The 27987-nt window shown below is 46.6% G+C and overlaps 1 protein-coding gene across 1 annotated transcript in view; it reads left to right on the top strand.

Moving 5' to 3' along the window:
- The window catches only part of abcc1 (ATP binding cassette subfamily C member 1 (ABCC1 blood group)), a gene marked incomplete at its 3' end in the record, with an annotated part of 263456 nt that overhangs the window by 148352 nt on the left and 87117 nt on the right, over window positions 1–27987 (top strand). The window contains exons 17-19 of the mRNA XM_084326017.1: window positions 3067–3243; window positions 8282–8449; window positions 10818–10995. Of these exons, the coding sequence (XP_084182143.1) occupies window positions 3067–3243; window positions 8282–8449; window positions 10818–10995 (523 nt within the window). The remainder of the gene's footprint in view (window positions 1–3066; window positions 3244–8281; window positions 8450–10817; window positions 10996–27987) is intronic.

Below are 27987 nucleotides of genomic sequence, written 5' to 3'. Positions count from 1 at the left end.
TGGGTAAACTTTAATTATGGTAGTGGGGATTGTTTCTTCCACCAAAGTACGAACAAAGTCCAGCACTGTCTCCGTGTAGACATTAATGTTATCTGTGTCGCGGAACACCCCCCAGTCTGTGCACTCAAGCGCAGCTTGGAGCGTCTCCTCTGACGTCACATCCCGTTTCTGCACCTCTCGCGAGACTACAGGTGTGCTCTTGATTTTTTGTTTGTACTTTGGAGAAAGAAAGATGGCCGCATGATCAGACTTCCCAAAGCCACTAGCAGAATGAGCCTTGTATCCACCCTTGAATTGCGTGTAACAGTGGTCTAAAATGTTACCGCCTCTGGTGTTACAAGTCACATGCTGATAGAAGTCAGGTAAGACCTTTCTCAGATTGGCGCTATTGAAATCACCCACTACTACAATGGCGGCGTTAACGTTCGCTGCTTGGAGTTTGTTTACTTCGTCGTGAAGCCTAGAGAGCGCGGCACTGTCGCTGGCTTGCGGTGGAATATACACTCCGACAAGGATGATCGCCGTTAACTCCCTCGGAAGGAAGAACGGTCGACACTTGATGGTTATATATTCCAGGTTGGGGCAGCAGTGGTTTGATAATTCCTTCATGTTGGCTGGAGGTGTATTCCTGTTGTCAGGAGGTGTATTCCTGTTGTCAGGAGGTGTATTACTGTTGTCAGGAGGTGTATTCCTGTTGTCAGGTGTATTACTGTTGTCAGGAGGTGTATTCCTGTTGTCAGGAGGTGTATTACTGTTGTCAGGAGGTGTATTCCTGTTGTCAGGAGGTGTATTCCTGTTGTCAGGAGGTGTATTACTGTTGTCAGGAGGTGTATTCCTGTTGTCAGGAGGTGTATTCCTGTTGTCAGGAGGTGTATTACTGTTGTCAGGAGGTGTATTACTGTTGTCAGGAGGTGTATTCCTGTTGTCAGGAGGTGTATTACTGTTGTCAGGAGGTGTATTCCTGTTGTCAGGAGGTGTATTACTGTTGTCAGGAGGTGTATTCCTGTTGTCAGGAGGTGTATTCCTGTTGTCAGGAGGTGTATTACTGTTGTCAGGAGGTGTATTCCTGTTGTCAGGAGGTGTATTACTGTTGTCAGGAGGTGTATTCCTGTTGTCAGGAGGTGTATTACTGTTGTCAGGAGGTGTATTACTGTTGTCAGGAGGTGTATTCCTGTTGTCAGGAGGTGTATTACTGTTGTCAGGAGGTGTATTACTGTTGTCAGGAGGTGTATTACTGTTGTCAGGTGTATTCCTGTTGTCAGGAGGTGTATTACTGTTGTCAGGAGGTGTATTCCTGTTGTCAGGAGGTGTATTCCTGTTGTCAGGAGGTGTATTCCTGTTGTCAGGAGGTGTATTCCTGTTGTCAGGAGGTGTATTACTGTTGTCAGGAGGTGTATTCCTGTTGTCAGGGAGGTGTATTACTGTTGTCAGGAGGTGTATTCCTGTTGTCAGGAGGTGTATTACTGTTGTCAGGAGGTGTATTCCTGTTGTCAGGAGGTGTATTCCTGTTGTCAGGAGGTGTATTACTGTTGTCAGGAGGTGTATTACTGTTGTCAGGAGGTGTATTCCTGTTGTCAGGAGGTGTATTACTGTTGTCAGGAGGTGTATTACTGTTGTCAGGAGGTGTATTCCTGTTGTCAGGAGGTGTATTCCTGTTGTCAGGAGGTGTATTACTGTTGTCAGGAGGTGTATTCCTGTTGTCAGGAGGTGTATTCCTGTTGTCAGGAGGTGTATTACTGTTGTCAGGAGGTGTATTCCTGTTGTCAGGAGGTGTATTACTGTTGTCAGGAGGTGTATTCCTGTTGTCAGGAGGTGTATTACTGTTGTCAGGTGTATTCCTGTTGTCAGGAGGTGTATTACTGTTGTCAGGGAGGTGTATTCCTGTTGTCAGGAGGTGTATTACTGTTGTCAGGAGGTGTATTACTGTTGTCAGGAGGTGTATTCCTGTTGTCAGGAGGTGTATTACTGTTGTCAGGAGGTGTATTCCTGTTGTCAGGAGGTGTATTCCTGTTGTCAGGAGGTGTATTACTGTTGTCAGGAGGTGTATTACTGTTGTCAGGAGGTGTATTCCTGTTGTCAGGAGGTGTATTCCTGTTGTCAGGAGGTGTATTACTGTTGTCAGGAGGTGTATTCCTGTTGGAGGTGTATTCCTGTTGTCAGGAGGTGTATTACTGTTGTCAGGAGGTGTATTACTGTTGTCAGGAGGTGTATTCCTGTTGTCAGGAGGTGTAAACAGGAGGTGTATTACTGTTGTCAGGAGGTGTATTCCTGTTGTCAGGAGGTGTATTACTGTTGTCAGGAGGTGTATTACTGTTGTCAGGAGGTGTATTACTGTTGTCAGGAGGTGTATTACTGTTGTCAGGAGGTGTATTACTGTTGTCAGGAGGTGTATTACTGTTGTCAGGAGGTGTATTCCTGTTGTCAGGAGGTGTATTCCTGTTGTCAGGAGGTGTATTCCTGTTGTCAGGAGGTGTATTCCTGTTGTCAGGAGGTGTATTACTGTTGTCAGGAGGTGTATTCCTGTTGTCAGGAGGTGTATTCCTGTTGTCAGGAGGTGTATTACTGTTGTCAGGAGGTGTATTCCTGTTGTCAGGAGGTGTATTCCTGTTGTCAGGAGGTGTATTCCTGTTGTCAGGAGGTGTATTACTGTTGTCAGGAGGTGTATTCCTGTTGTCAGGAGGTGTATTACTGTTGTCAGGAGGTGTATTCCTGTTGTCAGGAGGTGTATTCCTGTTGTCAGGAGGTGTATTACTGTTGTCAGGAGGTGTATTCCTGTTGTCAGGAGGTGTATTCCTGTTGTCAGGAGGTGTATTCCTGTTGTCAGGAGGTGTATTCCTGTTGTCAGGAGGTGTATTCCTGTTGTCAGGAGGTGTATTCCTGTTGGAGGTGTATTCCTGTTGTCAGGAGGTGTATTACTGTTGTCAGGAGGTGTATTACTGTTGTCAGGAGGTGTATTCCTGTTGTCAGGAGGTGTATTACTGTTGTCAGGAGGTGTATTCCTGTTGTCAGGAGGTGTATTGATCTTGATAACGGGGACTAACGATGTCTCCTGTGTTTCTCCTCCAGGGCTCGGTGGCCTACGTGCCTCAGCAGGCCTGGATCCAGAACGCCACCCTGAAGGACAACATTGTTTTTGGTCAGGAGAGGAAGGAGGGCTGGTACCACCGAGTAGTGGAGGCCTGCGCCCTCCTGCCTGACCTGGAGATCCTACCGGCTGGAGACAACACTGAGATAGGAGAGAAGGTAGGCTACTCACTGACCTGGAGACACTGAGAGGAGAGAAGGTAGCTACTCACTGACCTGGAGACACTGAGAGGAGAGAAGGTAGCTACTCACTGACCTGGAGACACTGAGAGAGGAGAGAAGGTAGCTACTCACTGACCTGGAGACACTGAGAGGAGAGAAGGTAGCTACTCACTGACCTGGAGACACTGAGAGGAGAGAAGGTAGCTACTCACTGACCTGGAGACACTGAGAGGAGAGAAGGTAGCTACTCACTGACCTGGAGACACTGAGAGAGGAGAGAAGGTAGCTACTCACTGACCTGGAGACACTGAGAGAGGAGAGAAGGTAGCTACTCACTGACCTGGAGACACTGAGAGGAGAGAAGGTAGCTACTCACTGACCTGGAGACACTGAGAGAGGAGAGAAGGTAGCTACTCACTGACCTGGAGACACTGAGAGGAGAGAAGGTAGCTACTCACTGACCTGGAGACACTGAGAGAGGAGAGAAGGTAGCTACTCACTGACCTGGAGACACTGAGAGGAGAGAAGGTAGCTACTCACTGACCTGGAGACACTGAGAGAGGAGAGAAGGTAGCTACTCACTGACCTGGAGACACTGAGAGGAGAGAAGGTAGCTACTCACTGACCTGGAGACACTGAGAGGAGAGAAGGTAGCTACTCACTGACCTGGAGACACTGAGAGGAGAGAAGGTAGCTACTCACTGACCTGGAGACACTGAGAGAGGAGAGAAGGTAGCTACTCACTGACCTGGAGACACTGAGAGGAGAGAAGGTAGCTACTCACTGACCTGGAGACACTGAGAGGAGAGAAGGTAGCTACTCACTGACCTGGAGACACTGAGAGGAGAGAAGGTAGCTACTCACTGACCTGGAGACACTGAGAGGAGAGAAGGTAGCTACTCACTGACCTGGAGACACTGAGAGAGGAGAGAAGGTAGCTACTCACTGACCTGGAGACACTGAGAGGAGAGAAGGTAGCTACTCACTGACCTGGAGACACTGAGAGGAGAGAAGGTAGCTACTCACTGACCTGGAGACACTGAGAGGAGAGAAGGTAGCTACTCACTGACCTGGAGACACTGAGAGGAGAGAAGGTAGCTACTCACTGACCTGGAGACACTGAGAGAGGAGAGAAGGTAGCTACTCACTGACCTGGAGACACAGAGAGGAGAGAAGGTAGCTACTCACTGACCTGGAGACACTGAGAGAGGAGAGAAGGTAGCTACTCACTGACCTGGAGACACTGAGAGAGGAGAGAAGGTAGCTACTCACTGACCTGGAGACACTGAGAGGAGAGAAGGTAGCTACTCACTGACCTGGAGACACTGAGAGGAGAGAAGGTAGCTACTCACTGACCTGGAGACACTGAGAGAGGAGAGAAGGTAGCTACTCACTGACCTGGAGACACTGAGAGAGGAGAGAAGGTAGCTACTCACTGACCTGGAGACACTGAGAGGAGAGAAGGTAGCTACTCACTGACCTGGAGACACTGAGAGGAGAGAAGGTAGCTACTCACTGACCTGGAGACACTGAGAGGAGAGAAGGTAGCTACTCACTGACCTGGAGACACTGAGAGGAGAGAAGGTAGCTACTCACTGACCTGGAGACACTGAGAGGAGAGAAGGTAGCTACTCACTGACCTGGAGACACTGAGAGAGGAGAGAAGGTAGCTACTCACTGACCTGGAGACACTGAGAGGAGAGAAGGTAGCTACTCATTGACCTGGAGACACAGAGGAGAGAAGGTAGCTACTCACTGACCTGGAGACACTGAGAGAGGAGAGAAGGTAGCTACTCACTGACCTGGAGACACTGAGAGGAGAGAAGGTAGCTACTCACTGACCTGGAGACACTGAGAGGAGAGAAGGTAGCTACTCACTGACCTGGAGACACTGAGAGAGGAGAGAAGGTAGCTACTCACTGACCTGGAGACACTGAGAGGAGAGAAGGTAGCTACTCACTGACCTGGAGACACTGAGAGGAGAGAAGGTAGCTACTCACTGACCTGGAGACACTGAGAGGAGAGAAGGTAGCTACTCACTGACCTGGAGACACTGAGAGAGGAGAGAAGGTAGCTACTCACTGACCTGGAGACACTGAGAGGAGAGAAGGTAGCTACTCACTGACCTGGAGACACTGAGAGAGGAGAGAGGTAGCTACTCACTGACCTGGAGACACTGAGAGAGGAGATACCTGACCTGTAGGCGTCGCTTTCCACAACGCCAGCTTCCCACCCGCCAGCTTCCCCACCCCCTAATACTGCCAATTGTATTAGTGTGAACGGCCTGCCAAGCTGGTGGCAACGGCTCGAACCCAGCATCTCCTGCGTTGGTGACGAGCGCAATCTCCGCTACGCCACCTGACCGCCCCTTTGTTTTATTTTATTTTTATTTTATTTTTTTGATCTTTTTCCCCCTCCATTTTCCTCCGATTTTCTCCCATCCCAATGTTAGTCGTATGCCAATTCCCAGTCCCTTCCTGGTCGCTGCGCACTTACCCCCCACAGTCAGATCATCTGGGAGAGTGGAGGCTACCACGTGCTTCCTCCGACACACGTCCAGCCAATCACCGCTTCTTTTCACCTGGCAGCGCGGATTCTCATCGAGAGGGCGTAGCGTGTGGGAGGACCACACTATCCCCCTCAAGTCCTATCCGCGCTTAGCAGGCGCCCCGACCGAACTGTAGGAGTCGCTGTTTACAACGACCCGGACCCACCCCGCCAGCTTCTCCCACCCTCTAATACTGCCAATTGTATTAGTGCAGACGGCCAGCCAAGCTGGTGACAACCCCGGAGCTGTGAGCTGGATTCGAACAGGCGAATCCAGCTCACAGCTCCGGGGTTGGTGACGAACGCAATCTCGCTCGGCCACCTAACCGCCCTATTGTTTTATATTTCTAATCAAGTATTCAAAAGCCACATTTTTCTCACTTTGGATTTCAGGCTGTGTTGGCCTGGCTCCGCCCATAAGCACTCTGAGTGACAGTCATCCACACAGTCTGCGACTGGCACAGAGAGAGATAGAGAGAGATTGAGGGGGATACTAATTAATTTTGCAGCGGGGGGGCATAATCCCACGGGACAATGCATTGGTAACTTGTTTCAAATGACAATATATACCCCTGTGATTATTATTGTACGGTTCGGAATACAGGCGTGCGCGTGGGAGCATACGCAAATATATTACAGTGATATGCTGGTGCTGGACTGCGAGAGGGAGAGGGACACACGGAGGCACGGAGCACTGTGTACACGCTGCGTGTGTGAGAGAAGACGGGGCCCCCTCTCTCTCCCCCTCTCTCTCTCCCTCTCTCCATCTCTCCCTCTCTATCTCCCCCTCTCTCTCTCTCCCCCTCTCTCTCTCCCCCTCTCCATCTCCCCCTCTCCATCTCCCTCTCTATCTCCCCCTCTCTCTCTCCCCCTCTCCATCTCTCCCTCTATATCTCCCCCTCTCCATCTCTCCCTCTCTATCTCTCTCTCTCTATCTCTCCCCCGTCTCTATCTCTCCCTCTCTAGCTCTCCCTCTCTATCTCTCCCTCTCTATCTCTATCTCTCTATCTCTCCCTCTCTCTCTCTCTCTCCCTCGCAGAGTCGCAGTCCAGCACTTTCTCGTTTGAGGAAGTGTCGGGTTACACGATCTGCCTCGCTCTGTTTGACCAGGCGAAAATGGGGATTGGAGAAAAATTAAAAAATTTGAAAAAGTGGATAAAAAAAAAAGATTTTCCACTCGCTCTGCTGTCGCTGTCAACCATAGAGGGGGCGTTAGTTATGCAAATCAGTACCCTATTCACGTCGACAATACCGTCAAATCAGAACAGCTTAGTTTTTTATAATTTTTTTATTATCTTTTTTCCCCTTCCTTTTTTCCGATTCTTCTCCCATCCCACTGTTAGTCGTTATGCCAATTCCCAACCCCCTTCCTGGTTGTTGCGCACCCCCCTCTACTGTTGGTCCGGGAGGCCGGAGACTGTCACATGCTTTCCTCCGACGCATGTGCAGCCAGCCGGCAGCCAGCCTGGCAGCTCAGATTCTCACTGGGAGAGTGTAACGTGTGGAAGGTCACACTACCTCCCTCCAGATCTTCCCTCGCTGTGCAGGCGCCCCGACCGAACTGTAGGGGTCGCTGTCCACAACGTCCAGGACCCACCCACCAGCTTTCCCACCCCTAACACTGCCAATTGTGTTAGTATGAGCGACCAGCCAAGCTGGTAGCAACACCGAGAGCTGGGCTCGAACCCAGCGTCTCCAGCGTTGGTGGCGAGCGCCTTGCCCACTACACCACCTAGCCGCCAGAACAGCTTAGTTGAGTGAGGGAAGATCTCGTGAACTCGAGCCTAGACTGATGAGTCAAAATGGTAATTAGAGACACAGACCCATTGATACTAACCCCTATTACTATAAAACCATGCTAAACACAGAAAAAAGCCATTTATAATGCATGTCCCCTTTAACATTACAAGCTCTCCCTCTCTCTCTCTCTCTCTCTCTCTCTCTCTCTCCCTCTTTATCTCCCCCTCTCTCTCTCTCTCTCTCTCTCTCTCTCTCTCTCTCTCTCTCCCTCTCTCCCTCTCTCCCTCTCTCTCTCTCTCTCTCTCTCTCTCTCTCTCTCTCTCTCTCCCTCTCTCTCTCTCTCTCTCCCTCTCTCTCTCTCCCTCTTTATCAGTGGTGAAGTGGCAAATTGACAGTAGGTCAAACGCTCCACGCGCATGCGCATGCACAGTTTTTTTTGGCTGCTCTCGTCCTGCAGCTGGATACTATTGCCTCACAGCGCGGCCGTCAGCGCGCGGCCCAGAGAGCGCCGCTGGCTCTGCGGCTCTGCAGCTGCATGCTTCTCCGGGAGTCCGGTTGGATAATGCCATGTAAAAAGCGATTGCGCGTACTTCAGCCTCAGTGAGCGAGGTATAACGCCGTTATACCGAGTTATACCAGCACTGCAACACTGCTCTTTATCTCCCTCTCCCCCTCTCTCTCTCTCTATCTCCCTCCCCCTCTCTCCCTCGCTCCCTCTCTCTCCCCCTCTCCCCCCCTTCCCCCCCAGGGAGTGAACCTGTCGGGGGGGCAGAAGCAGAGGGTGAGCCTGGCCCGGGCCGTCTACTGTAACGCTGCCGTCTACCTGCTGGACGACCCGCTCTCTGCTGTGGACGCGCACGTGGGGAAGCACATCTTCGACAAGGTCATCGGCCCCCAGGGGGCGCTCAAGGACAGGGTAAGGTCATCGGCCCCCAGGGGGCGCTCAAGGATAGGGTAAGGTCATCGGCCCCCAGGGGGCGCTCAAGGACAGGGTAAGGTCATCGGCCCCCAGGGGGCGCTCAAGGACAGGGTAAGGTCATCGGCCCCCAGGGGGCGCTCAAGGACAGGGTAAGGTCATCGGCCCCCAGGGGGCGCTCAAGGACAGGGTAAGGTCATCGGCCCCCAGGGGGCGCTCAAGGACAGGGTAAGGTCATCGGCCCCCAGGGGGCGCTCAAGGACAGGGTAAGGTCATCGGCCCCCAGGGGGCGCTCAAGGACAGGGTAAGGTCATCGGCCCCCAGGGGGCGCTCAAGGACAGGGTAAGGTCATCGGCCCCCAGGGGGCGCTCAAGGACAGGGTAAGGTCATCGGCCCCCAGGGGGCGCTCAAGGACAGGGTAAGGTCATCGGCCCCCAGGGGGCGCTCAAGGACAGGGTAAGGTCATCGGCCCCCAGGGGGCGCTCAAGGACAGGGTAAGGTCATCGGCCCCCAGGGGGCGCTCAAGGACAGGGTAAGGTCATCGGCCCCCAGGGGGCGCTCAAGGACAGGGTAAGGTCATCGGCCCCCAGGGGGCGCTCAAGGACAGGGTAAGGTCATCGGCCCCCAGGGGGCGCTCAAGGACAGGGTAAGGTCATCGGCCCCCAGGGGGCGCTCAAGGACAGGGTAAGGTCATCGGCCCCCAGGGGGCGCTCAAGGACAGGGTAAGGTCATCGGCCCCCAGGGGGCGCTCAAGGACAGGGTAAGGTGGTCTGGCTATGAGAGCCCGGTAGCGTCTATATTAAAGGCAGCCCAAGAGTGGCGTTTTGCGCTCTGATTGGCCGAGCGAGCGCATGCGCATGAGCCGCGACGCTCTCCTCTAGCCAGGAATCGAAACTCCGTTTAAGCTCCAGAGAGCCAGGCTGAAAATCCACAGTTCTTGCCCCACTGATGGAGCCGAATCCCGGATCCGAGTTTTCTGATGAATACCCCCAAAATATGGAGGTCCCGAACGCAATTAAGTATTGATTACGCCGTAACAAATCATTAAAAAAATATACCGTTAACTGGAGTATGTTGTTTCTTTACATATATGTTGGATTAGAGAATTGGTTTGTCATGACAATCCAATGAAAAATCGCGATTTACCCGGTGGCTACAACAACAGACATCATTGTTTACAATGAACGGTGGGGCTAATCGACACGGACACGTTAAACTAACCTAAAGTTAGTTGTTCACAAACACAGAACCGGACTGTTATATTAAATTAATTGATGTGCTGTTTAACGCATCCGATTATTCCCATCATGTCACTGCCATTGTCATGACAAACCAATTCTCTAATCCAACATATATGTAAAGAAACAACATACTCCAGTTAACGGTATATTTTTTTAATGATTTGTTACGGCGTAATCAATACTTAATTGCGTTCGGGACCTCCATATTTTGGGGGTATTCATCAGAAAACTCGGATCCGGGATTCGGCTCCATCAGCGGGGCAAGAACTGTGGATTTTCAGCCTCGCTCTCTGGAGCTTAAACGGAGTTTCGATTCCTGGCTAGAGGAGAGTGTCGCGGCTCATGCGCATGCGCTCGCTCGGCCAATCAGAGCGCAAAACGCCAATGCGGAAGCACTCTTGGGCTGCCTTTAATATAATAATAATAATAATAATAATAGATTGGATTTGTAATGCACTTTTTGTTCGCTGGGATCCCAAAGTGCTACACTACATGGTTAAAACAGTTAAAAAAATAGAATAAAATAGTTATTAGTAAAACAAATAAAATAAAATACAGAATAAAAATAGAACATAGTTAATTAAAAACATAGTATAAACAGACAATTTAAAAACAAAGCGCAATAAAATTTAAATAAAAAGCTAACAGTCAAAGGCCTTTTTGAACAGATAGGTTTTCAGGCCTGCTTTAAAAGAGTCCAGGCTCTGTGGTGCCCTCAGCTGGATGGGGAGGCTGTTCCACAGGCGTGGTGCAGCCGTGCAGAAGGCTCGGTCACCCATGGTGCAGAGCCGGGTATTGGGGACCTGAAGGAGCAGGCTACCTGCGGATCTGAGGGTGCGGGTGAAGGATTGTGGAGTGATGAGTTCCTGAAGGTAGAGGGGTGCGTGTCCGTTTATGCAGTTATGGGTGATCGTAAGGATTTTGTAGTTGATCCGGGATGAGACGGGGAGCCAGTGTAGTGAGTGAAGGATGGGGGTTATGTGATCGTGTTTACGGACTCTCATCAGGATCCTGGCAGCGCTGTTCTGGATGTATATAGACGCAGCCCGGTAGCCCAGTATCCCCAGAGCTCCATTAACCCCTCAAGTGTTCACATACTATTGTTCTGTATGCCGCTGTGTCCTCAGACGCGTGTGCTGGTGACCCACGGCCTGGGCTACCTCCCCCAGGTTGACCTGATCCTGGTGCTGGTGGAGGGGGAGATCACGGAGATGGGCTCCTACCTGGAGCTGATGGCCCGAGACGGGGCCTTCGCTGAGTTCCTGCGGACATACGCCAACGCAGAGCAGGGGGACGACGACAGCAGTGAGAGACACACACACTACTGACCTGGTCATATTACACAGTACACCCAGTGTCCATCATTTTTACACTACTACTTTATATATACCTTTGATGTTAATTTATTTTTACTGTTTGCATACGAGGTGGTCCGCAAAAGTTCTTGATAACAATCTAGTGGTCCGCATTAAGAAAAAGTTTGGGAACCACTGATCTATAGCACCATCGAGTGGCCGACTGTTATCTATAGCACCATCTAGTGGCCAAATGTTATCTATAGCACCATCTAGTGGCCGAATGTTATCTATAGCACCATCTAGTGGCCGAATGTTATCTATTGCACCATCTAGTGGCCGAATGTTATCTATAGCACCATCTAGTGGCCAAATGTTATCTATAGCACCATCTAGGTCGAATGTTATCTATAGCACCATCTAGTGGCCGAATGTTATATATAGCACCATCTATTGGCCGAATGTTATCTATAGCACCATCTAGTGGCCAGATGTTATCTATAGCACCATCTAGTGGCCGAATGTTATCTATAGCACCATCTAGTGGCCGAATGTTATCTATAGCACCATCTAGTGGGCGAATGTTATCTATAGCACCATCTAGTGGCCGAATGTTATCTATAGCACCATCTAGTGGCCGAATGTTATCTATAGCACCATCTAGTGGCCGAATGTTATCTATAGCACCATCTAGTGGCCGAATGTTATCTATAGCATCTTCAAAGTGTCTGTCTTGTTCCTCCCCATGTCCCTCACCATTCTCATGTTATATGATTTCTCCAATGTCTCCATTTTTATGTCTCTCCATCTCTTTTGTCCATCCCTCTTTCTTTCTTTTGTCTGCCCTTCGTTGAGAAGAGGGGAGGGAGGAGGAGGAGGATGAGGAGGGGAAGTCTGAAGGTTTGAGTGGTTGTTGTGTTTAGGATGAACTCGTGTCCTTGTTCCTTGTCTTGTTGCCTGTTTGTGCTGCTCGTCATTATGGGTGCAGTGGTTGGAGGGTTAGGGTAGGGCTGGGCGATATAACGATAACGGTAAATATCGCGATATATTTTAATAATCGATATCGATTTTCTTTCTTTTTTTATATATAATTTTTTTTTTTTTTTTTTTTACCTGCAACAGGGCAGTTTTAAAACCAGAGACAGTGGACAGACTTGTCTTTCTTGCCTGCAACATAAAGTAATGGCTTTGCTTGTCCAAATGACAATACTGACCAAATTGAGATTTATTTATCTCTTGTCCATTTATTTTGTTTGCTTTCTAATTTAAAATACAGTTTGAAACCGTCTGTACACAGTAGGCTATGTGTGCTAGCAGAGCTAGACTCCAGTCACGAGTCACGGTGCACATGTGCGGTGGTTTGTCCACCAAAAAAGTGCCAAAAGATCAAAAATAAACTAGCAGAGCCAGAACTGTTCAACTCCCCTGGAGCCACAGCCAGCAGAGAAGCCGGTTTACTTTCGCTTTTAAACCAGCTGCAGCCTGAGAACTGGAGTGTGAGGGGATGTAACACTAAAGATGGCGGCAACAACAAAGAATTGCTGCAAAATAAACATACATCTGTTCACATTTATTTATTTTTTTATACTTATAACAATTTCGATAATTATCGATATCGAGAAATATGATAACATTATCATATCGTTATCGCGATATGATTTTTTGCCATATCGCCCAGCCCTAGGTTAGGGTTAGGGAGGAGTCTCCACTCGTCATCATGGGTGCAGTGGTTGGAGGGTTAAGTCTCGACTCGTCAGGGCAGATGTCAGGGTTTCCACCAGGTTGTCCAATCTCTGGAATATCGTGGGGTTTTGAAAGGTGTCATTCTGGACAGGGAAAGTTGTGGAAATATGGTAAAATTCTCTGTAGAAGTCCTGAAATATCAGAACATTCTGAGAGATTAAATCAAATCAAATCACATTTATTTGTAAGGCCCGACAACACACGTTAATGTCCCCATGGGCCGGACACGTCTTCTTTAAACAAGTCAAGAAGAAACATCACAATGAATCAAGAACAAAACAAGAACACCATAAGGTCCAACAAATTTTAAATAAATGCAAATAAATAATAGAATGCAAGCACTCCCAGACATACCCCACGCGAAGGTAAGGAAAAACTCACTAAAACCTAACGATAGGGAAAAATGCTCCACAGGCAGTGTGGAGGCGAGAAACCTTAGAAGGGCCATTCAAGGGGGGATCTCCCTTCTTAGATGTCGGTGATAGTAGTGTTGCAGACTGACAGTGGTAAGCATGCACTCAAGTGTGTAGTGAAACACAGATGAGTGCATGCAATAGCAACTGAACATTTTGAAAGATTAAAAATAGAGCTGATAGCGATAGCAACTGAACATTTTGAGAGATGAAAGATAGAGCTGATAGCGAATCTATTTGAGGCACAGGGGCGACGCAAAGAGGGTCGCGTCCTCCCCGTCTTAATCACGGGACGTTCAACACTCCGGTCATCGCTCCGAGACAGCCGGAGACAGGGATATGGGGGGGCGGCGCAGAGAGGGTCGCAACCTCCCCGACATCATAAATCATATTTAACAACATGTATCTTCTCAGATGGGAGTCTCTGGTGTCTCATCACATGGGGGTCGTTGACACAAGAAAGATTGAAAACGAATGATTTCAATGATGATCATCATCCATTTCCTATACTTTGTGTGGCCACTTTACTGTCATTGGAAACCAATCCATCTCTTTCTAGAACTGCTGAGCTTGAAAACAACACAACAGGGAGGAGTATTCGGTGGTTGAAGTAGTGCATGTTAACATCAGGCTTGGTGTGGGAACCCTGAGACATGTTTTTTATCTTCAATGATATTAAGATATAAGACTTAAGAGTAAGATAATAAGAGGCTATTTTGTTTTCCAACGTAAAGCTCAAGTGAACTCAGTGCAGTTGCCTTCTTCACGAGGTCTAAGACGAGCTGTTCAAGGTGCTGTTTAAACTGCAGACCTGCTCTGCAGCATGTTTCTCTAACCCTGGCTCTACTACCACTGGAGGTCCACTGCTGCTCTGCAGCATGTTGCTCTAACCTGGCTCTACTACCACTGGAGGTCCACTGCTGCTCTGCAGCATGTTGCTCTAACCCTGGCTCTACTACCACTGGAGGTCCACTGCTGCTCTGCAGCATGTTGCTCTAACCTGGCTCTACTACCACTGGAGATCCACTGCTGCTCTGCAGCATGTTGCTCTAACCCTGGCTCTACTACCACTGGAGGTCCACTGCTGCTCTGCAGCATGTTTCTCTAACCCTGGCTCTACTACCACTGGAGGTCCACTGCTGCTCTGCAGCATGTTGCTCTAACCCTGGCTCTACTACCACTGGAGGTCCACTGCTGCTCTGCAGCATGTTGCTCTAACCCTGGCTCTACTACCACTGGAGGTCAACTGCTGCTCTGCAGCATGTTGCTCTAACCCTGGCTCTACTACCACTGGAGGTCCACTGCTGCTCTGCAGCATGTCGCTCTAACCCTGGCTCTACTACCACTGGAGGTCCACTGCTGCTCTGCAGCATGTTGCTCTAACCCTGGCTCTACTACCACTGGAGGTCCACTGCTGCTCTGCAGCATGTTGCTCTAACCTGGCTCTACTACCACTGGAGGTCCACTGCTGCTCTGCAGCATGTTGCTCTAACCCTGGCTCTACTACCACTGGAGGTCCACTGCTGCTCTGCAGCATGTTGCTCTAACCCTGGCTCTACTACCACTGGAGGTCCACTGCTGCTCTGCAGCATGTTGCTCTAACCCTGGCTCTACTACCACTGGAGGTCCACTGCTGCTCTGCAGCATGTTGCTCTAACCCTGGCTCTACTACCACTGGAGGTCCACTGCTGCTCTGCAGCATGTTGCTCTAACCCTGGCTCTACTACCACTGGAGGTCCACTGCTGCTCTGCAGCATGTTGCTCTAACCTGGCTCTACTACCACTGGAGGTCCACTGCTGCTCTGCAGCATGTTGCTCTAACCCTGGCTCTACTACCACTGGAGGTCCACTGCTGCTCTGCAGCATGTTGCTCTAACCCTGGCTCTACTACCACTGGAGGTCCACTGCTGCTCTGCAGCATGTTGCTCCAACCCTGGCTCTACTACCACTGGAGGTCCACTGCTGCTCTGCAGCATGTTGCTCTAACCCTGGCTCTACTACCGCTGGAGGTCCACTGCTGCTCTGCAGCATGTTGCTCTAACCCTGGCTCTACTACCACTGGAGGTCCACTGCTGCTCTGCAGCATGTTGCTCTAACCCTGGCTCTACTACCACTGGAGGTCCACTGCTGCTCTGCAGCATGTTGCTCTAACCCTGGCTATACTACCACTGGAGGTCCACTGCTGCTCTGCAGCATGTTGCTCTAACCCTGGCTCTACTACCACTGGAGGTCCACTGCTGCTCTGCAGCATGTTGCTCTAACCCTGGCTCTACTACCACTGGAGGTCCACTGCTGCTCTGCAGCATGTTGCTCTAACCCTGGCTCTACTACCACTGGAGGTCCACTGCTGCTCTGCAGCATGTTGCTCTAACCCTGGCTCTACTACCACTGGAGGTCCACTGCTGCTCTGCAGCATGTTGCTCTAACCCTGGCTCTACTACCACTGGAGGTCCACTGCTGCTCTGCAGCATGTTGCTCTAACCCTGGCTCTACTACCACTGGAGGTCCACTGCTGCTCTGCAGCATGTTGCTCTAACCCTGGCTCTACTACCACTGGAGGTCCACTGCTGCTCTGCAGCATGTTGCTCTAACCCTGGCTCTACTACCGCTGGAGGTCCACTGCTGCTCTGCAGCATGTTGCTCTAACCCTGGCTCTACTACCACTGGAGGTACACTGCTGCTCTGCAGCATGTTGCTCTAACCCTGGCTCTACTACCACTGGAGGTCCACTGCTGCTCTGCAGCATGTTGCTCTAACCTGGCTCTACTACCGCTGGAGGTCCACTGCTGCTCTGCAGCATGTTGCTCTAACCCTGGCTCTACTACCACTGGAGGTCCACTGCTGCTCTGCAGCATGTTGCTCTAACCCTGGCTCTACTACCACTGGAGGTCCACTGCTGCTCTGCAGCATGTTGCTCTAACCCTGGCTCTACTACCGCTGGAGGTCCACTGCTGCTCTGCAGCATGTTGCTCTAACCCTGGCTCTACTACCGCTGGAGGTCCACTGCTGCTCTGCAGCATGTTGCTCTAACCCTGGCTCTACTACCACTGGAGGTCCACTGCTGCTCTGCAGCATGTTGCTCTAACCCTGGCTCTACTACCACTGGAGGTCCACTGCTGCTCTGCAGCATGTTGCTCTAACCCTGGCTCTACTACCACTGGAGGTCCACTGCTGCTCTGCAGCATGTTGCTCTAACCCTGGCTCTACTACCGCTGGAGGTCCACTGCTGCTCTGCAGCATGTCGCTCTAACCCTGGCTCTACTACCGCTGGAGGTCCACTGCTGCTCTGCAGCATGTTGCTCTAACCCTGGCTCTACTACCGCTGGAGGTCCACTGCTGCTCTGCAGCATGTTGCTCTAACCCTGGCTCTACTACCGCTGGAGGTCCACTGCTGCTCTGCAGCATGTTGCTCTAACCCTGGCTCTACTACCACTGGAGGTACACTGCTGCTCTGCAGAATGTTGCTCTAACCCTGGCTCTACTACCACTGGAGGTCCACTGCTGCTCTGCAGCATGTTGCTCTAACCCTGGCTCTACTACCGCTGTAGGTCCTAACTAAACTAATCTAACCTCCTTGTTACTGATGTCAAACTGCTAGATAAGAGGCTCTAAACTAAACTAACCTCCTTGTTACTGACGTCAAACTGCTAGATAAGAGGCTCAGAACTAAACTAACCTCCTTGTTACTGACGTCAAACTGCTAGATAAGAGGCTCTAAACTAAACTAACCTCCTTGTTACTGACGTCAAACTGCTAGATAAGAGGCTCAGAACTAAACTAACCTCCTTGTTACTGACGTCAAACTGCTAGATAAGAGGCTCTAAACTAAACTAACCTCCTTGTTACTGATGTCAAACTGCTAGATAAGAGGCTCTAAACTAAACTAACCTCCTTGTTACTGACGTCAAACTGCTAGATAAGAGGCTCTAAACTAATCTAACCTCCTTGTTACTGACGTCAAACTGCTAGATAAGAGGCTCAGAACTAAACTAACCTCCTTGTTACTGACGTCAAACTGCTAGATAAGAGGCTCTAAACTAAACTAACCTCCTTGTTACTGACGTCAAACTGCTAGATAAGAGGCTCAGAACTAAACTAACCTCCTTGTTACTGACGTCAAACTGCTAGATAAGAGGCTCAGAACTAAACTAACCTCCTTGTTACTGACGTCAAACTGCTAGATAAGAGGCTCTAAACTAAACTAACCTCCTTGTTACTGACGTCAAACTGCTAGATAAGAGGCTCTAAACTAAACTAACCTCCTTGTTACTGACGTCAAACTGCTAGATAAGAGGCTCAGAACTAATCTAACCTCCTTGTTACTGACGTCAAACTGCTAGATAAGAGGCTCTAAACTAAACTAACCTCCTTGTTACTGACGTCAAACTGCTAGATAAGAGGCTCAGAACTAATCTAACCTCCTTGTTACTGACGTCAAACTGCTAGATAAGAGGCTCAGAACTAAACTAACCTCCTTGTTACTGACGTCAAACTGCTAGATAAGAGGCTCAGAACTAAACGAACCTCCTTGTTACTGACGTCAAACTGCTAGATAAGAGGCTCTAAACTAAACTAACCTCCTTGTTACTGACGTCAAACTGCTAGATAAGAGGCTCAGAACTAAACTAACCCCCTTGTTACTGACGTCAAACTGCTAGATAAGAGGCTCTAAACTAATCTAACCTCCTTGTTACTGACGTCAAACTGCTAGATAAGAGGCTCAGAACTAAACTAACCCCCTTGTTACTGACGTCAAACTGCTAGATAAGAGGCTCTAAACTAAACTAACCTCCTTGTTACTGACGTCAAACTGCTAGATAAGAGGCTCTAAACTAAACTAACCTCCTTGTTACTGACGTCAAACTGCTAGATAAGAGGCTCTAAACTAATCTAACCTCCTTGTTACTGACGTCAAACTGCTAGATAAGAGGCTCTAAACTAAACTAACCTCCTTGTTACTGACGTCAAACTGCTAGATAAGAGGCTCTAAACTAAACTAACCTCCTTGTTACTGACGTCAAACTGCTAGATAAGAGGCTCTAAACTAAACTAACCTCCTTGTTACTGACGTCAAACTGCTAGATAAGAGGCTCTAAACTAAACTAACCTCCTTGTTACTGACGTCAAACTGCTAGATAAGAGGCTCTAAACTAAACTAACCTCCTTGTTACTGACGTCAAACTGCTAGATAAGAGGCTCTAAACTAAACTAACCTCCTTGTTACTGACGTCAAACTGCTAGATAAGAGGCTCAGAACTAAACTAACCTCCTTGTTACTGACGTCAAACTGCTAGATAAGAGGCTCTAAACTAAACTAACCTCCTTGTTACTGACGTCAAACTGCTAGATAAGAGGCTCTAAACTAAACTAACCTCCTTGTTACTGACGTCAAACTGCTAGATAAGAGGCTCAGAACTAAACTAACCTCCTTGTTACTGACGTCAAACTGCTAGATAAGAGGCTCAGAACTAATCTAACCTCCTTGTTACTGACGTCAAACTGCTAGATAAGAGGTTCAGAACTAAACTAACCTCCTTGTTACTGACGTCAAACTGCTAGATAAGAGGCTCTAAACTAATCTAACCTCCTTGTTACTGACGTCAAACTGCTAGATAAGAGGTTCAGAACTAAACTAACCTCCTTGTTACTGACGTCAAACTGCTAGATAAGAGGCTCTAAACTAAACTAACCTCCTTGTTACTGACGTCAAACTGCTAGATAAGAGGCTCAGAACTAAACTAACCTCCTTGTTACTGACGTCAAACTGCTAGATAAGAGGCTCAGAACTAATCTAACCTCCTTGTTACTGACGTCAAACTGCTAGATAAGAGGCTCTAAACTAAACTAACCCCCTTGTTACTGACGTCAAACTGCTAGATAAGAGGCTCTAAACTAAACTAACCTCCTTGTTACTGACGTCAAACTGCTAGATAAGAGGCTCAGAACTAAACTAACCTCCTTGTTACTGACGTCAAACTGCTAGATAAGAGGCTCAGAACTAAACTAACCCCCTTGTTACTGACGTCAAACTGCTAGATAAGAGGCTCAGAACTAAACTAACCTCCTTGTTACTGACGTCAAACTGCTAGATAAGAGGCTCTAAACTAAACTAACCTCCTTGTTACTGACGTCAAACTGCTAGATAAGAGGCTCTAAACTAACCTTGTTACTGACGTCAAACTGCTAGATAAGAGACTCAGAACTAAACTAACCTCCTTGTTACTGACGTCAAACTGCTAGATAAGAGGCTCTAAACTAAACTAACCTCCTTGTTACTGACGTCAAACTGCTAGATAAGAGGCTCTAAACTAAACTAACCCCCTTGTTACTGACGTCAAACTGCTAGATAAGAGGCTCAGAACTAAACTAACCCCCTTGTTACTGACGTCAAACTGCTAGATAAGAGGCTCTAAACTAAACTAACCTCCTTGTTACTGACGTCAAACTGCTAGATAAGAGGCTCTAAACTAAACTAACCTCCTTGTTACTGACGTCAAACTGCTAGATAAGAGGCTCTAAACTAATCTAACCTCCTTGTTACTGACGTCAAACTGCTAGATAAGAGGCTCTAAACTAAACTAACCTCCTTGTTACTGACGTCAAACTGCTAGATAAGAGGCTCTAAACTAAACTAACCTCCTTGTTACTGACGTCAAACTGCTAGATAAGAGGCTCTAAACTAAACTAACCTCCTTGTTACTGACGTCAAACTGCTAGATAAGAGGCTCTAAACTAAACTAACCTCCTTGTTACTGACGTCAAACTGCTAGATAAGAGGCTCTAAACTAAACTAACCTCCTTGTTACTGACGTCAAACTGCTAGATAAGAGGCTCTAAACTAAACTAACCTCCTTGTTACTGACGTCAAACTGCTAGATAAGAGGCTCTAAACTAAACTAACCTCCTTGTTACTGACGTCAAACTGCTAGATAAGAGGCTCAGAACTAAACTAACCTCCTTGTTACTGACGTCAAACTGCTAGATAAGAGGCTCTAAACTAAACTAACCTCCTTGTTACTGACGTCAAACTGCTAGATAAGAGGCTCTAAACTAAACTAACCTCCTTGTTACTGACGTCAAACTGCTAGATAAGAGGCTCAGAACTAAACTAACCTCCTTGTTACTGACGTCAAACTGCTAGATAAGAGGCTCTAAACTAATCTAACCTCCTTGTTACTGACGTCAAACTGCTAGATAAGAGGTTCAGAACTAAACTAACCTCCTTGTTACTGACGTCAAACTGCTAGATAAGAGGCTCTAAACTAAACTAACCTCCTTGTTACTGACGTCAAACTGCTAGATAAGAGGCTCAGAACTAAACTAACCTCCTTGTTACTGACGTCAAACTGCTAGATAAGAGGCTCAGAACTAATTTAACCTCCTTGTTACTGACATCAAACTGCTAGATAAGAGGCTCTAAACTAAACTAACCCCCTTGTTACTGACGTCAAACTGCTAGATAAGAGGCTCTAAACTAAACTAACCTCCTTGTTACTGACGTCAAACTGCTAGATAAGAGGCTCAGAACTAAACTAACCTCCTTGTTACTGACGTCAAACTGCTAGATAAGAGGCTCAGAACTAAACTAACCCCCTTGTTACTGACGTCAAACTGCTAGATAAGAGGCTCAGAACTAAACTAACCTCCTTGTTACTGACGTCAAACTGCTAGATAAGAGGCTCTAAACTAAACTAACCTCCTTGTTACTGACGTCAAACTGCTAGATAAGAGGCTCTAAACTAAACTAACCTCCTTGTTACTGACGTCAAACTGCTAGATAAGAGACTCAGAACTAAACTAACCTCCTTGTTACTGACGTCAAACTGCTAGATAAGAGGCTCTAAACTAAACTAACCTCCTTGTTACTGACGTCAAACTGCTAGATAAGAGGCTCTAAACTAAACTAACCCCCTTGTTACTGACGTCAAACTGCTAGATAAGAGGCTCTAAACTAAACTAACCCCCTTGTTACTGACGTCAAACTGCTCGATAAGAGGCTCAGAACTAAACTAACCTCCTTGTTACTGACGTCAAACTGCTAGATAAGAGGCTCTAAACTAAACTAACCTCCTTGTTACTGACGTCAAACTGCTAGATAAGAGGCTCTAAACTAAACTAACCTCCTTGTTACTGACGTCAAACTGCTAGATAAGAGGCTCAGAACTAAACTAACCTCCTTGTTACTGACGTCAAACTGCTAGATAAGAGGCTCAGAACTAAACTAACCTCCTTGTTACTGACGTCAAACTGCTAGATAAGAGGCTCAGAACTAAACTAACCTCCTTGTTACTGACGTCAAACTGCTAGATAAGAGGCTCTAAACTAAACTAACCTCCTTGTTACTGACGTCAAACTGCTAGATAAGAGGCTCTAAACTAATCTAACCTCCTTGTTACTGACGTCAAACTGCTAGATAAGAGGCTCAGAACTAAACTAACCTCCTTGTTACTGACGTCAAACTGCTAGATAAGAGGCTCTAAACTAAACTAACCTCCTTGTTACTGACGTCAAACTGCTAGATAAGAGGCTCTAAACTAAACTAACCTCCTTGTTACTGACGTCAAACTGCTAGATAAGAGGCTCTAAACTAAACTAACCTCCTTGTTACTGACGTCAAACTGCTAGATAAGAGGCTCTAAACTAAACTAACCTCCTTGTTACTGACGTCAAACTGCTAGATAAGAGGCTCAGAACTAAACTAACCTCGTTGTTACTGACGTCAAACTGCTAGATAAGAGGCTCAGAACTAAACTAACCTCCTTGTTACTGACGTCAAACTGCTAGATAAGAGGCTCAGAACTAAACGAACCTCCTTGTTAATGACGTCAAACTGCTAGATAAGAGGCTCAGAACTAAACTAACCTCCTTGTTACTGACGTCAAACTGCTAGATAAGAGGCTCTAAACTAATCTAACCTCCTTGTTACTGACGTCAAACTGCTAGATAAGAGGCTCAGAACTAAACGAACCTCCTTGTTACTGACGTCAAACTGCTAGATAAGAGGCTCTAAACTAAACTAACCTCCTTGTTACTGACGTCAAACTGCTAGATAAGAGGCTCTAAACTAAACTAACCTCCTTGTTACTGACGTCAAACTGCTAGATAAGAGGCTCTAAACTAAACTAACCCCCTTGTTACTGACGTCAAACTGCTAGATAAGAGGCTCTAAACTAAACTAACCTCCTTGTTACTGACGTCAAACTGCTAGATAAGAGGCTCAGAACTAAACTAACCTCCTTGTTACTGACGTCAAACTGCTAGATAAGAGGTTCAGAACTAAACTAACCTCCTTGTTACTGACGTCAAACTGCTAGATAAGAGGCTCTAAACTAAACTAACCTCCTTGTTACTGACGTCAAACTGCTAGATAAGAGGCTCTAAACTAAACTAACCTCCTTGTTACTGACGTCAAACTGCTAGATAAGAGGCTCAGAACTAAACTAACCTCCTTGTTACTGACGTCAAACTGCTAGATAAGAGGCTCTAAACTAAACTAACCTCCTTGTTACTGACGTCAAACTGCTAGATAAGAGGCTCTAAACTAAACTAACCTCCTTGTTACTGACGTCAAACTGCTAGATAAGAGGCTCTAAACTAATCTACCCTCCTTGTTACTGACGTCAAACTGCTAGATAAGAGGCTCTAAACTAAACTAACCTCCTTGTTACTGACGTCAAACTGCTAGATAAGAGGCTCAGAACTAAACTAACCTCCTTGTTACTGACGTCAAACTGCTAGATAAGAGGCTCTAAACTAAACTAACCTTGTTACTGACATCAAACTGCTAGATAAGAGGCTCAGAACTAAACTAACCTCCTTGTTACTGACGTCAAACTGCTAGATAAGAGGCTCAGAACTAAACTAACCTCCTTGTTACTGACGTCAAACTGCTAGATAAGAGGCTCAGAACTAAACTAACCTCCTTGTTACTGACGTCAAACTGCTAGATAAGAGGCTCTAAACTAAACTAACCTCCTTGTTACTGACGTCAAACTGCTAGATAAGAGGCTCTAAACTAATCTAACCTCCTTGTTACTGACGTCAAACTGCTAGATAAGAGGCTCTAAACTAAACTAACCTCCTTGTTACTGACGTCAAACTGCTAGATAAGAGGCTCTAAACTAATCTAACCTCCTTGTTACTGACGTCAAACTGCTAGATAAGAGGCTCTAAACTAAACTAACCTCCTTGTTACTGACGTCAAACTGCTAGATAAGAGGCTCTAAACTAAACTAACCTCCTTGTTACTGACGTCAAACTGCTAGATAAGAGGCTCTAAACTAATCTAACCTCCTTGTTACTGACGTCAAACTGCTAGATAAGAGGCTCTAAACTAAACTAACCTCCTTGTTACTGACGTCAAACTGCTAGATAAGAGGCTCTAAACTAAACTAACCCCCTTGTTACTGACGTCAAACTGCTAGATAAGAGGCTCTAAACTAATCTAACCTCCTTGTTACTGACGTCAAACTGCTAGATAAGAGGCTCTAAACTAAACTAACCTCCTTGTTACTGACGTCAAACTGCTAGATAAGAGGCTCTAAACTAAACTAACCTCCTTGTTACTGACGTCAAACTGCTAGATAAGAGGCTCTAAACTAAACTAACCTCCTTGTTACTGACGTCAAACTGCTAGATAAGAGGCTCTAAACTAAACTAACCTCCTTGTTACTGACGTCAAACTGCTAGATAAGAGGCTCTAAACTAAACTAACCTCCTTGTTACTGACGTCAAACTGCTAGATAAGAGGCTCTAAACTAAACTAACCTCCTTGTTACTGACGTCAAACTGCTAGATAAGAGGCTCTAAACTAATCTAACCTCCTTGTTACTGACGTCAAACTGCTAGATAAGAGGCTCTAAACTAATCTAACCTCCTTGTTATTGACGTCAAACTGCTAGATAAGAGGCTCTAAACTAAACTAACCTCCTTGTTACTGACGTCAAACTGCTAGATAAGAGGCTCTAAACTAAACTAACCTCCTTGTTACTGACGTCAAACTGCTAGATAAGAGGCTCTAAACTAATCTAACCTCCTTGTTACTGACGTCAAACTGCTAGATAAGAGGCTCTAAACTAGGGGAGCTCCAGTAGCTCACCGCGTACCTCGGACGCTATTTCGGCGTCGGGGACAACCGTGCGCGTCACGGATCTGGGGTACACGAGTTCGACTCCCGGACTCGCCGTATTTTCTCAGTGTCTTTCCCCCGATCTATACCCCATTCAATCTGTTTCTGTCGGTCATGCTTGACCAGAAAAAGCGATAAACGCTAAAAGAACCAGCTGACTGGTCAAAGTTAAAAAAAAAAAAAAAAAAAAAAGAGGCTCTAAACTAAACTAACCTCGTTGTTACTGACGTCAAACTGCTAGATAAGAGGCTCTAAACTAAACTAACCTCCTTGTTACTGACGTCAAACTGCTAGATAAGAGGCTCTAAACTAAACTAACCTCCTTGTTACTGACGTCAAACTGCTAGATAAGAGGCTCTAAACTAACCCCCTTGTTACTGACGTCAAACTGCTAGATAAGAGGCTCTAAACTAATCTAACCTCCTTGTTACTGACGTCAAACTGCTAGATAAGAGGCTCAGAACTAAACGAACCTCCTTGTTACTGACGTCAAACTGCTAGATAAGAGGCTCAGAACTAAACTAACCTCCTTGTTACTGACGTCAAACTGCTAGATAAGAGGCTCTAAACTAACCTCCTTGTTACTGACGTCAAACTGCTAGATAAGAGGCTCAGAACTAAACTAACCTCCTTGTTACTGACGTCAAACTGCTAGATAAGAGGCTCTAAACTAAACTAACCTCCTTGTTACTGACGTCAAACTGCTAGATAAGAGGCTCAGAACTAAACTAACCTCCTTGTTACTGACGTCAAACTGCTAGATAAGAGGCTCAGAACTAAACTAACCTCCTTGTTACTGACGTCAAACTGCTAGATAAGAGGCTCTAAACTAAACTAACCTCCTTGTTACTGACGTCAAACTGCTAGATAAGAGGCTCAGAACTAAACTAACCTCCTTGTTACTGACGTCAAACTGCTAGATAAGAGGCTCAGAACTAAACTAACCTCCTTGTTACTGACGTCAAACTGCTAGATAAGAGGCTCAGAACTAAACTAACCTCCTTGTTACTGACGTCAAACTGCTAGATAAGAGGCTCAGAACTAAACGAACCTCCTTGTTACTGACGTCAAACTGCTAGATAAGAGGTTCAGAACTAAACTAACCTCCTTGTTACTGACGTCAAACTGCTAGATAAGAGGCTCTAAACTAAACTAACCTCCTTGTTACTGACGTCAAACTGCTAGATAAGAGGCTCAGAACTAAACTAACCTCCTTGTTACTGACGTCAAACTGCTAGATAAGAGGCTCAGAACTAAACTAACCTCCTTGTTACTGACGTCAAACTGCTAGATAAGAGGCTCTAAACTAATCTAACCTCCTTGTTACTGACGTCAAACTGCTAGATAAGAGGCTCAGAACTAAACTAACCTCCTTGTTACTGACGTCAAACTGCTAGATAAGAGGCTCAGAACTAAACTAACCTCCTTGTTACTGACGTCAAACTGCTAGATAAGAGGCTCAGAACTAAACTAACCTCCTTGTTACTGACGTCAAACTGCTAGATAAGAGGCTCTAAACTAAACTAACCTCCTTGTTACTGACGTCAAACTGCTAGATAAGAGGCTCTAAACTAAACTAACCTTGTTACTGACGTCAAACTGCTAGATAAGAGGCTCAGAACTAAACGAACCTCCTTGTTACTGACGTCAAACTGCTAGATAAGAGGCTCTAAACTAAACTAACCTCCTGGTTACTGACGTCAAACTGCTAGATAAGAGGCTCTAAACTAAACTAACCTCCTTGTTACTGACGTCAAACTGCTAGATAAGAGGCTCAGAACTAAACTAACCTCCTTGTTACTGACGTCAAACTGCTAGATAAGAGGTTCAGAACTAAACTAACCTCCTTGTTACTGACGTCAAACTGCTAGATAAGAGGCTCTAAACTAAACTAACCTCCTTGTTACTGACGTCAAACTGCTAGATAAGAGGCTCTAAACTAAACTAACCTCCTTGTTACTGACGTCAAACTGCTAGATAAGAGGCTCTAAACTAATCTAACCTCCTTGTTACTGACGTCAAACTGCTAGATAAGAGGCTCAGAACTAAACTAACCTCCTTGTTACTGACATCAAACTGCTAGATAAGAGGCTCAGAACTAAACTAACCTCCTTGTTACTGACGTCAAACTGCTAGATAAGAGGCTCAGAACTAAACGAACCTCCTTGTTACTGACGTCAAACTGCTAGATAAGAGGCTCAGAACTAAACTAACCTCCTTGTTACTGACGTCAAACTGCTAGATAAGAGGCTCTAAACTAAACTAACCTCCTTGTTACTGACGTCAAACTGCTAGATAAGAGGCTCTAAACTAAACTAACCTCCTTGTTACTGACGTCAAACTGCTAGATAAGAGGCTCAGAACTAAACTAACCTCCTTGTTACTGACGTCAAACTGCTAGATAAGAGGCTCAGAACTAAACGAACCTCCTTGTTACTGATGTCAAACTGCTAGATAAGAGGCTCAGAACTAAACTAACCTCCTTGTTACTGACGTCAAACTGCTAGATAAGAGGCTCTAAACTAAACTAACCTCCTTGTTACTGACGTCAAACTGCTAGATAAGAGACTCTAAACTAATCTAACCTCCTTGTTACTGACGTCAAACTGCTAGATAAGAGACTCTAAACTAAACTAACCTCCTTGTTACTGACGTCAAACTGCTAGATAAGAGGCTCTAAACTAAACTAACCTCCTTGTTACTGACGTCAAACTGCTAGATAAGAGGCTCTAAACTAAACTAACCTCCTTGTTACTGACGTCAAACTGCTAGATAAGAGGCTCTAAACTAAACTAACCTCCTTGTTACTGACGTCAAACTGCTAGATAAGAGGCTCTAAACTAATCTAACCTCCTTGTTACTGACGTCAAACTGCTAGATAAGAGGCTCTAAACTAATCTAACCTCCTTGTTACTGACGTCAAACTGCTAGATAAGAGGCTCTAAACTAAACTAACCTCCTTGTTACTGACGTCAAACTGCTAGATAAGAGGCTCTAAACTAAACTAACCTCCTTGTTACTGACGTCAAACTGCTAGATAAGAGGCTCTAAACTAAACTAACCTCCTTGTTACTGACGTCAAACTGCTAGATAAGAGGCTCTAAACTAATCTAACCTCCTTGTTACTGACGTCAAACTGCTAGATAAGAGGCTCTAAACTAGGGGAGCTCCAGTAGCTCACCGCGTACCTCGGACGCTATTTCGGCGTCGGGGACAACCGTGCGCGTCACGGATCTGGGGTACACGAGTTCGACTCCCGGACTCGCCGTATTTTCTCAGTGTCTTTCCCCCGATCTATACCCCATTCAATCTGTTTCTGTCGGTCATGCTTGACCAGAAAAAGCGATAAACGCTAAAAGAACCAGCTGACTGGTCAAAGTTAAAAAAAAAAAAAAAAAAAAAAGAGGCTCTAAACTAAACTAACCTCGTTGTTACTGACGTCAAACTGCTAGATAAGAGGCTCTAAACTAAACTAACCTCCTTGTTACTGACGTCAAACTGCTAGATAAGAGGCTCTAAACTAAACTAACCTCCTTGTTACTGACGTCAAACTGCTAGATAAGAGGCTCTAAACTAAACTAACCCCCTTGTTACTGACGTCAAACTGCTAGATAAGAGGCTCTAAACTAATCTAACCTCCTTGTTACTGACGTCAAACTGCTAGATAAGAGGCTCAGAACTAAACGAACCTCCTTGTTACTGACGTCAAACTGCTAGA

Source organism: Notolepis coatsorum (assembly GCF_963971535.1).
Source record: "Notolepis coatsorum genome assembly, chromosome: 12".
In the NCBI taxonomy this organism is placed as follows: domain Eukaryota; kingdom Metazoa; phylum Chordata; class Actinopteri; order Aulopiformes; family Paralepididae; genus Notolepis; species Notolepis coatsorum.
Note: the sequence above shows the minus strand (reverse complement) of the source record. Positions and strands in the feature narration are given on the sequence as shown.